The 15,872-nt window shown below is 37.9% G+C and overlaps 1 protein-coding gene across 4 annotated transcripts in view; it reads left to right on the top strand.

Moving 5' to 3' along the window:
- Positions 1 to 15,872, top strand: part of LOC129577374 (protein qui-1) — a 133,090-nt gene that overhangs the window by 105,164 nt on the left and 12,054 nt on the right. For all 4 annotated transcript variants that reach the window (XM_055464274.1, XM_055464273.1, XM_055464272.1 and 1 more), the window contains 9 exons: positions 4,701 to 5,604; positions 6,871 to 7,065; positions 9,622 to 9,785; positions 11,517 to 11,663; positions 12,228 to 12,313; positions 12,454 to 12,526; positions 12,588 to 12,732; positions 14,262 to 14,385; positions 15,126 to 15,237. In XM_055464274.1, coding sequence (XP_055320249.1) covers positions 4,701 to 5,604; positions 6,871 to 7,065; positions 9,622 to 9,785; positions 11,517 to 11,663; positions 12,228 to 12,313; positions 12,454 to 12,526; positions 12,588 to 12,732; positions 14,262 to 14,385; positions 15,126 to 15,237 — 1,950 coding nt within the window. The remainder of the gene's footprint in view (positions 1 to 4,700; positions 5,605 to 6,870; positions 7,066 to 9,621; positions 9,786 to 11,516; positions 11,664 to 12,227; positions 12,314 to 12,453; positions 12,527 to 12,587; positions 12,733 to 14,261; positions 14,386 to 15,125; positions 15,238 to 15,872) is intronic.

Here is a 15,872-nt window from a genome sequence, read left to right as displayed (position 1 = left end):
TTTGCTCTCGCTCTCGCTCACTTCATGCTCTCGAAAATGGAAATGCGTCAGTGGCGAGATACTAATGCAGTACCAGCAGAAAGTGTATGATTTATATTGCAGACTATGAATGCGAACATCCGAAAGTGACGTGTTGCATTTTATAATGTCGAATTGTGATAAACGGCAAATGCGTGTAACGCAACAACAACTCCAACTACCGTGCGCCGCAAACAACAAACAATATTATTGAATGAGATAGAGCAGAGAATAAAAATAGAGAGAGAGAGAGAGAGAGAGAGAGAAGCGTCAAATAAATAACGAATTTGTGCACATTTTATTGGCCGAACGTACTTGTCGGGGATGTTTATGGCCGTGCTTCAATGTGCATTCATGAAGCACAGACACCGAATGAGGCAAACAAACACGGGCCTTATGCTGACACAAACAAAATATAAATTTTTGCTTTATAAACTTTTGATAATATACAATTATATATGGTTGTTGTTGGTGTTGTTGTGTTTCTTTAACTCTTTGACTTTGCTACCGCATTAATTTTTCAGTCACTTATTTATCGTTATTGCTATTTGGAATCTCATCAGTTTTCCTTTCGACTATTTTCATATGAACACATTATATGTAACTTGTTGGTCTTCGATCACTTTGTCTTTGATCAAACTTCGAGAAAGGTCAGAATCACAAATCGCGCGCGCCATGAATCGATTTTTTTTCTTCGTCGTTTCGTTTTTGAAGCGTGCACATGATATTCTTTCAGTGCAAGCACGTAATCATAAAATTCCATTTGAATTTAAAATTCAATTCCGACTTGGGCGAATTGTGTATGTAAGTTTGAATCAAATATGCGCGACACTTCAGTGAAATCAAAACGATGGAACAGCAACAGCAACAACGAACAATAATAATAAAGTACGTAGAACGGTTGACTGGATCGTGCCATTGAGAGTTGCTTACACGCTTCAAATCCAATGTTATCGCCGGATATCAATGTGTCCAGTGAGCACTTGACTTAATTATAACATCGAAAACTTACCACAAGATGTATGACGACGATTACGCACCATCTTTTCTGTTATTTTTTTTCTCCGGCCTGTTTTACTTCTGAGAAATGTGCACAATGTTTTTATTGCCCTCTTTCGCTTTTTATCAACACTCTAGACACTGAATTTTCTATTTGGGTGTTCCTCGTTGGGTTGAAAAAAAAGTACTCCGATTTACTTCGAGTGTTTATCGAACTGCCCTGTTCTCAGTCTACAGGGAAAAAAAAACCGCTTTTTTTGGTGGTGCTGACAAATCAACGATGCTTTTCAAACATCTCCCACGATACTAATTAGAATAATCAGAAATCGCAACCACTTAACGTCATTTCCATTGCTCTACTTAAATTTTTTTGCATCGGATGACCGATTTCCCTACCGCACACTGACATACATATGAAATCTGATCATTTCGATTCATTCATGTGTTATCATTTCGAAGTGGTGTCGCTATCTCGACAGAAATTGGATAGCAATCATGGTTGAATCCGAATAGGGAGCGAGACGAGAGAAGGGAATCAGGAACAGAACGAGAGAAAAAAACGCACACAAACATGTGTATGCAGTCACACTCTACTGGAGTGGCTTATGAGGAGTAATAAATTAAAGCAGAACGGCAAGTAAAAACGCTCTAAATAAAAGAAAATGTGTTTACACCAATTTAGCAGCCACAAATAAACCAAAATGAATCGAACAATGGAACACCGGCTATGAGAAATGGATTAAGAGTGCACATGTTTGCGAGACAAACACAAATAATGGATTGGCAAATTTCCGTATGTCACTCAGAGCACAGCGACGTTTGATGGCACACATCATTTCAATGGCTTGTTTTTTTTTCGCTCAGTCTACACACTCAGTCGACTGTCGGCGCATCCCCAATTTTATCGTCTTTTCTCATCACATCAGCTTGAACATTCAATAGTGAAATTCCATAGCCAGAACATGCATTCTTCTCCGTGTGCTTTTTATCCGTTCATCTCTTTCTTTCTCCCTCTCTCTTTCTCGTTCGATTTTTGGTCTTTCCTGCTTGTGTTCGTTTTTCGCATTCCGTTCGTGTCAATCGCGCTTTTTATGCACCAAATGGTAATTGATCTTGTCAAACATCAATCGCGCGAAAAATCGATTTGTGCAAGCGCTTTTTTTTTATTTCTTCTCTCTCATGCTCTGCGCTGCAATTAAGTTGAAAGCCAGACTCTCGTGAACGAGTGAAATGGGGAGAGGGAGAGATAGAGAAGAAACAAAATGCAGCGACTTTTCAAGCACATTACAAACTGCATATCTTGAGTTCAGAAAAATTATAATGCGATGTTCATTTGCTGCGATGTATTCATCGGATTTGGTAGTTATTAGCAGTGACATTTTATAGGCGCATTTCGGTATGCTCTCTTCGGTTTATTTCGTGTTAAGTGACATTCTCGGGTTGTGCGCGCCATTTTTTCTTCTTCTCCCATGAATTACATTTCGATTTTGCCACGAGCTTAAACGTGAGCGTGTGAATGAGACAGAAAAAAGGGAAAATTTTCGCCAAACCATTCAATTATTATTCATGAATAGAGTATTCGGGGCTGCATTATGAAAAGCCACAATTGTGTTAAAAGGTACACACGCATATCAGATGCCATTGTGTTTGGTGTGCCGTTGTTGCTTATGTGTCATATCTTCGTTTCTTACGACGTGACACTGCACTGGGCCTCATAGAACAATGCCTTGACAGTTGACAAGATAATTTTTATTTATTTGTAGTAAAATAAATTAGTTTAGACTGTATTTTATTTCATTGTTGTTGTTTTGTCTCTTTTTCTCAGAAAAATGTGAATTTGTCATGAAATAAAGGCAACCAAAAACATGAGAGAATGGCAAATGTCTGTGCTGAAAGCAAAGGCACGAATCATTAACACACACTCGAAACCACACAACCACTCTCCCAGCAGATGAATAAAAAAACACGACACACACACAGAGAATGAGACACAACATTGAGAGACTGATGATGACGACTAAATGAATTAAAATTCCTGCCACATACATAGCAACCGTAGCATTGAGTTTTATTTCATTTTCGTTTTTGAATGATGTCAAATCATCAGCAAATAAATCGTCTGTCACACACTGAAACTGTGTACGGATATTTGTGTGCAATAGACAGTCACAACATGAATATTTTTTGACGGGCAAACCAGGCCCCGAATCCAAATCACAGTGAGAGATCCAAATTTGTGTAATTTTTCGTTGACATTGTTGTTGTTGTTGTTGCAAATCGAACGTACACATGCAAAACTACATCGAGTCAACAAAGTGGAAAACCGCCGTTCATACTGATTTATAAGACCGGCAATGACGTCACTTGTGATTATGTCAAAATATGTAATCATATGGTAATGAAAACCACAACATTTAATGATGATTGTCTCTAAACGAACGACGATGTTCTCGCTCACGCTTTTTCTCATCTCATTATCAAAAAGAAAGAAAAAATCGAAAAGTGATACACATTTTTCGATGGCATAATGACGTGTGTATGTGTACGTGAGTCACGTACTTTGCATTGACTTTATGTACGCACCATCATTTTCTTTGGTTTTTTGTTTATCACTCGCTAATTCCAGTCGGAAAATGCTTTTTACTCTCTTTCTATCTGTGGCATTTCATTTATTTGGTCCTCATCATTTCGAAACATGTTCACCCGGTGCTTATTTTGTTTAATTTGTCATCGTTCCTGTGGTGAGATGTCTCGCATTTATGAAAGTAATTTTCGTTTATGCGAAGCGTACAAAATAAAAAACGAAAAACCCGCCGAGTTTTATGTGCTTTGTACAAACACACAGTTTTGCTTGTGTAGCATTGGTGCGGATGCGCGTGCTGTGTCGATTCGAACCAAGCGCCAATCCACCTATTTCCCGTCGTTGAGCTGAAAAACGATGAAGATAAACAAAATTTATCTTTGGTGGCCAACAAACTTATACATCTTATACAGTGGCCAAAGCCACAAGCCAAAGAATGAGCAGAAGAAAAAGCAGAGGAGAAAACGTTAGTGTAATGGTCTTAATTGATGAATTCGTTCGGCAATTGTATGCAACAGGGTTGGTTTGTTTGTTTGTTGAATACATTCCATTACGGTAAATACATTTGCATTTTTTTTCTCGCTCAGTATTTTCGTAACACTTTGTGTTGTGCATGAAAGCCATCGCACAGTGAAACCATTCAATGTGATCAAAAATAAATCGTCACAAAAGTGGCCTGCAAATGGTGAATTAATGATGAAAAAAATGGAATCACTTCTCGATAAGATGAAATGTTTTTATTTTGTTATTTTTCTTCGCTTCACCCAGTGCGATATTATTGAAATGAAGGAAGAAAAAAATTGATTGCGTCGTTTTTTCTCTTTCATCGGAATGGTCATAAGCATCGAAAGAAACTTGCAATACGGAAATGGAATCGATTTAGTATTCTGTTTCGCCTGTTGCCTCGCGCACGCACACGTAATCAACGGCTCAGAAACCTGAAGTTCACGTGGGCGTGTGTGGGAATAAGAAAAAAATCGAAAGAAAAGCAAAACGTTGAACATTTCTTTTTTAATCCGCGGTGTCGTTGCTATTGTCTCTATTTGAAGCTAATGCGTTTCTTTCTCTTTTTTCTCCATTTTTTTCTTCTCTGAAATTATAGGAAATATTCCACGAGCATGCGATCCATTTGCGATGCCTGAACGAGCATTATCAATCGAATAGCCTTTTGTCATCAAATGTGCCCGAACTTATCAAATCGAACATTTTGAAGTGTTATCGTTCGGCCAGTCGACATGCACCGTACTTTATTTATGGCAAACCGGGCTCGGGCACCAGTTCACTAATTGCAGAACTTTACACCAATGTAACACAATGGTTTGACAGCAATACAAAAGTTCATCGGGTAATTCGATTCGCATCGGCAACGCCACGATCGGCTTATGGTTTGGAATTATTGCGTGTCATTTGTCAGCAAATTTCCATCATATTCAACATACCCGAAGGCTATCTACCGAAAGATGCATCATTCGATCCGGTGTATATCAATACATGGTTTCAAAATCTGGTGCGACGATGTGAAGATTTACGTAACGAAGTGCTCATTCTATTCATCGATGATATGCATAAGTTGAATCCATTGGATTGTGATAATGTGTCGGCATTGTCTTGGCTGCCAATTAGTTTGCCATGGAATGTCTATTTAATTTGTACGACAAAAGTGGCAACCGATTCATTGCGATTGACACAAATCCAAAAGGAGCGTTTCAAACAGGCCGATTCATTGTATGATCTCAGTGCGGATGCAAATCGTACGGTGCTCCGTAAATGTTGTGATACCGAAACGTTTTCCGACTACATTAAACGCAATTTTGATGAAATAGAACGAGATTTTGGGGTAAAAGGTTTCGGACGATTGGCCACGTATTTAACATGCACCGAATATGGTCTCACCGAAACCGAACTACTCGAATTACTGATGCCGATACACAATAGTGAAGCGATAATCGATAGCAGTCAAGGAGATTTTAATTTTTCCACTTTTCGTCATATTCGAAACCGAATGAGTAAGTACAAGTGCGGTCGTGGCATCGGTTGCGACGATCGATTAATGCATGCATAACACACACACACACACACACACAAACACAAGCGCATTATGAATAGAGAGTTGATGAGTTCGCCAATAGCAGCAACGATGTCAGAAGCAGTTTTGAGATTCATTGTACCATATGAACGTTGCCGTCGAGTTTATGGAACATGGCAATCGAATCAAGTCAAGTATTTTCAGTTTGCTGATGCCCTTATCTCCTCCATTTTCTCTCTCTCTCTCTGTCTCACTCTCTCTACCTATTTTACTCACTCAACCATGCCGCCGTTTATGTTTTCGATGGGAAAAAAGCTCATAGAATGTTGCCACTTCACATGCGAATAGACAAAAAAGTATCTGATAGAATAGAGATAAAGAGAGAGAGAGAGAGAGAGAGAGAGAGAGAGCGAACAGGAATTAGAATCTCTCGCTGGAAAAAATAAGCGATAAATCATCTCGATTATGATTTTCTCCATCGAAATGTGGAGATCGTTGTTCCGTTTTTGTCTAGCCCATTATCACCCATACTCCAATCATCGCTCAGTCTCGTTATAAAAAGCATTCCATTGCATTTGACAAACGGAAAATGAAGAGAAGGAGAGAAAGCAGGGGCTCACATATACGAAGAATAGAAAAAACGCAAATTATACGGCACTCCATCCAGATAATTTTCCATGGTGAATCAATCGCTTTATTGATTTATTCATCCACATCTCGTTGTTCTCTTTCTCTCTCCCTCTCTATCTCTGTCGTTTGGTCCAGAATCTCGATATCGTGCGCATTCAATCAACTCCAGAGAGCCATCAAATTAATTGATGAAATTATAGGAAATATTTAATCTGTAACAAGATAAGTGAGCGGGATATGGGCATGACATTGCATTGAAAATAAATCACCGGAACAGAACGCGACAGAAACAAAAAGAGACGTATGCGACCGCCTATTAACTCGATTACATGTACACTTTCGAACATACTCGACTCTAATGCACGGTCTCTCTATCTCTCGTGCTGGCTTCGTGTGAATTGCATGCCAAAAACAAAAACGAGCAATCAATTGATTTGATGAACATTAATTTTTGCTTTGATATGCGAGCGATATGATTCATCATATCACGTTGAAACACAAGCGCACACAATTTTCGTTTGAACGCTGTTTCCCCCGCATCCATAATTCATCTCTCACGCATCTTGTTCCCTACTCTTTGATAATCTTTTTCCATTTTTGATTTGATTCCGTTTAGAAGCGATAATTCGTCCGAAAATTATGTCTGGAAGAATATTGATCGAATGGAAGCATAGACTGTGTTCAGAATTGTCACGACAACGATTCATGGATCCGGATATTACGCGAGCCGTTCACATTGAAATTGCCAACATATTCTTTAATCAAGAGCAAGACGACAGCGACGAAATCTCAAGTGAACATAATAGCGCGGGTAAGTCATTTCGAAATAATTGCAGATCTTTCGTCGGCGTCGTCGTCGCAGACATTAAATTCATTTTGTAGACAATTTTGACATAAATTCAAATGGGAGCCCTCGGAAAAGTCACCGAAAAAATTATTTTTTTTTCATTTCACAATTGTTTTCGTTTTCTGTTTAGCAAATGAATTGTCGTTGATATTATGCGTTTGAATCAAGCGACAATTAGACAAAATATTGAGGTTTTTGAGGCGTTGAATGTTGTGCCATCATGAATATTCTGTGTAATAGCCGTGCAATCAGCGCTACTGATATTACAGCAGTCGATGATGACAGCGAAGAAAAGGGGGATGAAAGCCGATAAAAATATACAAAGAGCTTAATTTAAAAAAAGGGATCGTGGTAAAGTAGAGAAAAAATTTATGTTTGACATCTTGAAAAATGTAAACGTACAAATGAATTAAAGGATATTTGATATCTTGGTTTGGATTCCCTCTGGTCACTTTGCATTCTGAATGAATCTATTTTTATCTCAAAGCCCGACCAATTCAATCGTATGCTATCCGATAATGTCGTTCGCGAAATGAGTTTTCTTTGCTTTTCGTCCCAAAAATTGGATTCACAATTCCAAGAGGCAACAAGTAAATAATCAGCAATGAGAATAATTGAAAGACAATAGGCGAGGATCGGTTGTTTTCACAGTGGTTGTTGCTTTGATTCATGTGTTTTGTCGCACTGGTTGGGCGAATGGATGGGCGTGGGAATATGTACGATACTGATTCAATTAACGCTACTTCGTTTTTTTATTGCGCTGTTCTCTCTCTCTCTCTTTCTCTAATCAGACAAGCTACGCAAATTGAAAAAAGGATTAAGTTCATCACGTAATTTGGATAATACCATTCGTTCGTTCGTTCGTTCGTTTTTTTCACATCGCTTTTCTCCTCGTAATCTTTTGGCTTTATGTATTCGGCGACGAAGACGATAAAATACAAGCGCCGCTTTTCGACTGCATTGTCATCGACAATTATCATAGCATGGTTTGACATACCCACGATTCATTTTCCTCTTATCGCAGCACGACATTGTTTTTTCTCTCTTATTCGGCTTGTCGTTAATCAGTTCAGTTGTTCTGTGAATCACATTTCGGTTTGTGTGCTTGCCAAAAAGTCAGCTGCTGTCGATGTTTTTTGTTTCTGTATGTGAAGAGAAAATACGGCGACTCAAACGGGCTTTGATGAATTGCAAGCAGCTTACACGCAGTCAATGTAAAAAATGATGAGCCTGAACGAGAGAGAGAGAGAGAGAAGAGGAGCACATTTTGTGTAAGCAATAACGACCACAATCAAAAATGATTCACATTTTCTCCACAAATATTCATCATATTTGGCATCATCAAAAAGGCGATTTGCGACGATGAGCGAGCGGCACATGAAATGTTATACCTAATCGCATTCACCAATGCCATTTCAATCATAAACTGAGAAAATTGACAGACACACGCAAACACAGTGGCTAAATATAATACAATAGCAAAGTCAGCATTCAAAATAGCCAGGCAATGTATGGGCTTCGAGAAGAAAGTTTTGAGCGATCAACTGGAAATATGTTTCTTTTTCGTAAATGTCAATGCGCAAGCACAAGCACATGCTGCTTATAATTTATTCAGGTGATGTTATTTGTTTTGGAAACGAAAAGCCATTTGCCGAATCTGTCGCTGCTCATTCACCTGAATGGTGAGGGCGTGCGTGCGTATGTGGATTTACAATCGCAGATTATATGATTCATTTCAAATTCATTTTATGGCACACACACACACACACACATAAGTGAGAGATCATATTCAGATTGCAATCAATATGGGAAAAATCCGATGGAAGCTTTCTCTTTTTTCCTCGACGCGTCCGTGTCTCGTCAGAAAAGAAGCTTTGTTATGCGTACGACCAAATGTGCCTCGAAGAGACATAGCAAATTCATGTTATTCTCACGCGTGCAACTAAAGCGTCGTTTGTGTTATGAAATTTTTGCGCTTCGTCCAGTCAATAATCGAACTAATCAGAAAACATCGATGCAGCAACGGAAAAAACCTCAAACGTTTGAAGTCATTTCATTGTGAATTCTTTTTGGTTGCGGGTTGCTTGGGTATTAGGATCAAAATTTGTAATCGATTTTCCATTGTAGCGCAGCAAGATAAAGCAGGAAAACTTTCAAATATTCATTCAATTTTAACAATAGATTGTAGGGTTTGATAGGGATAACCGTGGTGACTTTGAAGATTTTTCCATTTCCAAACATTGTTTTTGTTGCTCGTGACATCGAATTTAATCCATTCTCTCTTTTTGTATGTTTTGATTATTTTTTGTTTTGTTCCGGTATCCTTTGGATGACGTAAACAATCTGTCTTGGGAATCTTGGTGATTGAAAATTATGCGGATGAACATCGATGGAAAACACATTTGTCTTTTCGTTTTCTCCTTCTCTCTATTCAATCTCGCTCTGTCTGTGTACCAAAATTGACACCCACCATAATATGACACTGATACTGATTGATCAAATCAACGGACGCGCGCGCAGATAATCCAAGTGATTCGGTGAGCAAATTGTACAATCCGTCGGGTGTCGATGTGTCATACAGTACACGTCATGTGGAAGAATCCTGGCATCATTTGATGAAGGCCGAAGATACGGTTAAATTTAAGCAAATTGCCGTTTGTAACTTTGATTTTCTACTGGCAGCGGTAAGTACTTCAAAATCATTGATTTTTTTCCATTTGTCAAATTACATGCAATTTTCGTGCTTTTTTTTCTGTGGTTTCTGCTATGCTTCACCATACGATAACATGGTTTTTGCTTCACTAACAACTCTGGTCGAGATTATTTTGTTCATTATTCCGCATAATGTGAACTTTTTAACAACAATGCACAATAAAACGAAAGTATGAGGGAACGATGAGCAGAAAAGCGCTTGTCATTTGGGTGTTTGCACCCTGTTCAAGAGAGGGTGAGAAAGAAAAAACAAGCCATGTCAATTGATTAAGTAGACAACATGAAATGTAAATAAAATGCGCGAAGTGTGAAAGGAGACGACGGATTTTTCTTCCTTCCTTTCTTCTTGTTTCTTCAAAAGATAACACCAACGAATGAAGGGATAGAGAGTGAATGGATTTGTGTGAAAGCAAGCGAATAAATTGAAAATACTACATCAAATGCACACTGAGTTGCTGCTACGAAATTCCAGTGCATTATTAAAATGATGTCGCTCTTTCTCTCTCTCTCTCTCTCTCTCTCACACACACACACACAAACAGAGCGCCAAATCCGTGCAACAGCTCGGAATAAAAGAAGGTCTGACTAAAAAGAGATAAAGTTGATGAAAACAAGTTTGTATATATCGTTGTTGTCGTCGTCGACTTGATAGACAAACGAATGGAAAATACATATAAAAAAAAACAAGAGGAAATGACTCCATTAACTTCTCAAATGAATCTGAACGACCGATTCAACGGACGCTCAGTATTTTGTTTATCCTTAAAATGGCGGCAATGAGTAAACAAGTTTTAGACGACACATATAAATACATCCACACAAAATCGCTGCTGAGGATGAGTGTTTGCATTTTGGATCGTCGCTATATGTATATACACAGACACACATACATTTTCCGTCTGCGTCAAGATTTGCACACTGAATGTTTATGTGTGTTTTATGCGACACAGTCATTCATCGTTTCGGTTCTTATCGCGTTGGAGAACTTTTGATTCCGTTGAATTCACACACACTCACTCTCTCTCTCTCTCCCTCAAACATTGTTTTATTTTGTCGTGCGCTTTTTATTTCGCTGTGCAAGTTTTTGCTGCGTTCTGTTGTCACATTTCACTTTACAGTTTTAGGACAATGAATTGTTGTTGTATGCGTGCGTACGTAGAACAATCGAATGATCAATAAAATGGAATAAATTGTGACGGAAATTCGCTTGAAAAGCCAAAGCCAAAGCCATAAAATGGATCTATAATTTCATCTGTTTTTTTTTTCTTTCTCTTTTCTCGTTTTTTTTTCTGTCTTTATTATCCATGTGGATGCTTTGAAAAAATTACGGGCAAAAAACCACTTTTTCATCATTCGCTCACTTGGTACATCATGCGAAACAAAACACATCCACCGTTTCAATTTGGGTTTTGGATCATCGGTTAAACATATTAACAAATATGGGGCCAAATTGTGACCACCGACAACCACAATAACAACAACAACGATTGGTGACCACGATCAATATTCGATTCGTATGATTTGCTCTACATTTTATGGCTGTGCTCCGGTTTTAACATTCGGTTGGTCTGTCTCTCTCCTTCATTCAAAAACGAAAACCACTGTTGCAACCGCATTAAATCGATTCACCGCCGTCGTCGTCGTCGTCGTCGACGCGAATGTACGAATGGGGCGAATAATAACAACCAAAACAATAATAAAAGGTTCAAACCGTGTCTATTAGCTACTTGAGATGTCTCATCGAACACGTGCGTTGCTATATTCTCGATAGAGACATTGAATTGATTTATTACACCATACGAAAATCAAGTGATGTACTAACAAGGGATCCCATGCAATTGGGCGCTCAGGTAATTTATTTGACAATTCTGAACCGTTTTCTTTTCTTCTTCGTTCGTCTCATCGAGAGAAAATCGAAAACCCGTTTGCACACTCAATTGCAGAGAGTGACAGCAATGTAGATTATTTGCCATTCCATTGTTTGATTATGGGTCTGCTTTGGCATTGCATGGTTTTTGTCAGAAAAAAAACGAACAAATAAAATATGGGGGACACTTAACATTCAATTTACTCTCTTAACGTGGCGGATATTTTGGCGCGTAATAATATTTTTTTTTTCAATCACATTATCGAGTGTGCCACTGAGTCATTGACACGGAAATTCTCGGATAGACACCGAATCAAACTGTATGAAATGGCACAATAATATAAACACAAAGGCCAATAAAACTGTATTGCACATTAAGTTTGTCGAAACATTTTGTTGTGCTGATAACCGATTTATGTGATAGCAACATTTTACTACTCTACTCTACTCCATTGTTTTGGTTTTTCTTTTTCTTTTTTTGCTCGATGTGATGCTGGTTGTTCTCGTTTCTCTTTTCATTTACTGTTTGTGGCCACCGCTACTACAGCTAATTTCGTGGCTGCGTCCAATTTCGGAACATGATGAAAATGACACATCTTTGCTCAGCATCACCGTTCGCTCAGCAACTGCATGGTAAGCCACACTTTGTTTTACCTTCTTTTGTTCTTTCATTTGTTTTTATCTCGCCAATTTCACAGCTAACATACGATTTTTCATCGCAATTCCTTATCAAATGTATACTATGTCTTCTTTTTTCTTCAACGTTATTCTAGGTGTGATGGTATCACTTCAGTTCCACTACTTGTTCCGCTCACCGGATGGCTACCATACCCACTGCCGTCACAAGTAGAATAAGCATTTTTTTTTCATTTTCAGCAACACCAACGAATCATCTCTTTCATTTTAGATTCGGACAATGACGGTTACAGGCACTGGCTTGATTCGTTCCATTGTAATGGCACCGTCAAAGCAACATTTAGTCATTGCACCACAAGTTGGCGATGCTCAACTCTGGCATATCATGAGCAATAGCTTAGTGCACACATTCAAAGGTATGACATTCCGATCCTATCGTAACCAACAAACCAATCAACCGAATACCACTTATGTGTAACGAAACACCTTTTTGTTACCAAATCCCAAATTGCAATTGGCTCAATCGGGTCTTCCGTAACCTGGCAATGAACCAGCAAGACTGAAAGGAGCAACAGCATTTTATAAAGCAAAAATTCCGACATTACATTTATTTATAGCCGCACAAAATTGAATCAAATTCCTTTGATGAAACCATACAATGTTCCATTTTCTACACGCACACCGACGACACACATACACACGCTCGGATTACAATCGTTCGGCTGAACTTGATTGAAAGCATTCCTGCAATTTTGTATCAATTCTATGCGCATACCGTATTTATTCGAAATCGGCCCATTCTTATAATCCTATTCTTGTTGCCATGTGCATCTTTTCAATTGAATTGTCGAAACCGATACTTTTAAGCACATATCGTATCCACTCCTCTTTGATATACATTGTTCATCGAATTCGAATCGCATTTCTATCGGTAATTTTTTAAAAACAAGGGGCAGAGGTCATAGATGGCAGAGCATACAAATTTGATTTCATTTGTATTCAATGTCTTAATTTGAGCTTGATTTAAATTGGAACAAACAGTTCATGTTTTTGATTATTATTTTTTTTTCAATTTTGTGATTTCTTTGGAACATTTTTTTTGGAATTTTCAAGAAATCTTCAGAAAAAAAGTTCTTCCCCATTTTTTGGAAGATGATTGAAACAATGTTTTCTGAGATTTCTGCAAAATACTGGCTGTGTCAAATTTTGTCCCTCTCATACTAACTGCTCCCACACTTCGTTGACCCATCATTAAAACGAACGAGTACATTGTCACGGCCAAAATCTATAGCGTACTTTGATGAAAATATTTTTTTAAAAAATTCATCAAAATTATGGAATCATTTGAATGAAAAATCGTCGAAAATGACTCGTTGATTCAGAAGCCCCTTGATTTTGGATCGTCGTTTCATTCGAATTGTTCTTCTTGAGAGTTGTTCGCTTTGGTGCAGCTCGAGCTATTCAGCCAAGTCATATCTTTGGGTCGAAAGGAATTTTCTTCAAAATTACAACGAGGTAATACTGATCTCGATTTATCGACTCAATTCCATGGTAATCGTTCATTCAACTGAAACATGAATGTGCATTGAAAGCATTTTCAGCAGGTTTGAGAGCAGCACAATAATAAATGTGTGCGGTGTGTGTGTATTTATATTTTCAATGTCATTTTAGCTTTGTGTCATTTCAAAAATGATGTTCATACGTACATAAGTCACGAATAGCCGAAGAGTTTCGGGTTTCGTTTGGTATGGTTCATTGGTTTATAGATTGCAGGGTTTCGATATTGGTCAAATTGAGTGATTCGGTGTGCTTCACACGTAGCGCTTTGTTGGCTTTTCGAGTCAACTGATTCGATTTTTCTGTTAGATTCAAATTGTTTCCTTTTCTTGTGTATTTTCTTTTCACATTTGTTTTTTCTATTTTTCTATTGGATGCACATTGTCAGGTCACAACGGAGCTATCACGTCGATGATTGTCCCACAGCAATCACAATATCTTTTAACCGGATCTGAAGATACATCGGTCATAGTATGGGATATGAAAACATTATATATGAAATTAAGAGTTAGGTAAATATAATGTGCATGTTGGTCGGACGGTGAAGGTGAAGAATGGCGGAAATAATGATTGTTTTGATGTGGATTGCAACAGACAAATAGAGTAGTTACAATGTCGTTATTTGAATGACGGTGATGTACACCGCACAGAGCACTATAACATTTTCAATTTAGTGTATTCGTGTGCGAAGAAATGTCATCATCATATTTTCACTTGATACAGCCCAATCATATGCTTGAACAACAAAAACGAGTACACACTTGTCAATTCAATGGTTTGCGCGTTACGTGAATCGCAATCCAATGAACTAAGCGAACGCAAAGAGATTCCATTCGCAAACAAACAAGACAGAATAGAACTCGACGACGAAAAAAAAACACTATTTTATTCGGAATATTTATGAACACAGAACATAATATGGTTCCCATTAGAGAAACGTACGGCAAACCAATTTTCAGCGGTAATAAACTGAGCCACTCGCTCGTTGCAGTCAGCCCCGTTTTTCATTCGTTTCATTGCGATTTTGATTGTCTCTCTCTCCTATTCATGGAATACATTTCTCATAATTTTTTTTCCCAACCAAATGGTAGAGTACATTTTATGATTTGTCTGTTGTGATGATAAACCACAAAAACAAATGCTCAACGTGCCATTCATACCGGGTATGATGGTGGTGGAAGGGCAGGGGATTTTTATCTCTCTCCTCTCATATTCACTAAAATTACATGTAATAATTTTTCCGCTTTTCCAGGGAACATATTGCGCCTGTAGCTTGCGTTACTTCGGCTATGGATAACACTATTATCATAAGTGGCAGCGAAGATTCCAGCATTTTATTGTCATCGTTCTCAACTGGAAAATTGGTATGCAATGCTTTTTTCGACTTTTTTCTCTCTCTACTTTTATCCCTTCTATAGGTAGGTTTTTGACAACTTTTATACCATTTTTTTTAGTTAGTTTTTATTATGATTAATATTGTTTTTTCCCAACTGTTAATTACACACCTATTAATTCTATTCGATAAGGAATAAAATGAAAGTTTTATGGTTGGTATTTGGTCCCCGTTTTTGTGCTATTTCTATACGATTATGAATTTTAAATGAGCAATTACTATCATAGCATTTCAATGGATATATATATATATCAATTACGGCATTTCATTGGAACGAGCAATTGTTTTCGTGGATGAAATGTCGTTCGAAAGCGAAAATCGATTCTCGTCAATAGTCTCATTATTATTATTATTAAAATAACGTCGTTAAAGTCACTTGATATGCTGCTACTCACAGTGTGTCAACAAATCAAAATAATTTTACGCTCGCATATAAAACAAGGCGATCAATTAATGGCTGTCAAAATGTATTCCGGCAAACCATTTACGGGAACAACAAAAACTGAACATATTTTGTGCCGAAGCCACGAGACGAAAAACAACATGTTCATTTTTGGACGTTTTCGGTATGCAGCGAAACGGTTTCGTTGTGTCAAATCTTTATGG

This window comes from Sitodiplosis mosellana, unplaced genomic scaffold, assembly GCF_009176505.1.
Source record: "Sitodiplosis mosellana isolate CC-2019 unplaced genomic scaffold, AAFC_SMos_1.0 Smas_scaffold_6197, whole genome shotgun sequence".
Taxonomy (NCBI): domain Eukaryota; kingdom Metazoa; phylum Arthropoda; class Insecta; order Diptera; family Cecidomyiidae; genus Sitodiplosis; species Sitodiplosis mosellana.
The sequence above is the reverse complement of the archived record's forward strand: the minus strand, read 5'-3'. Positions and strand labels throughout refer to the sequence as shown.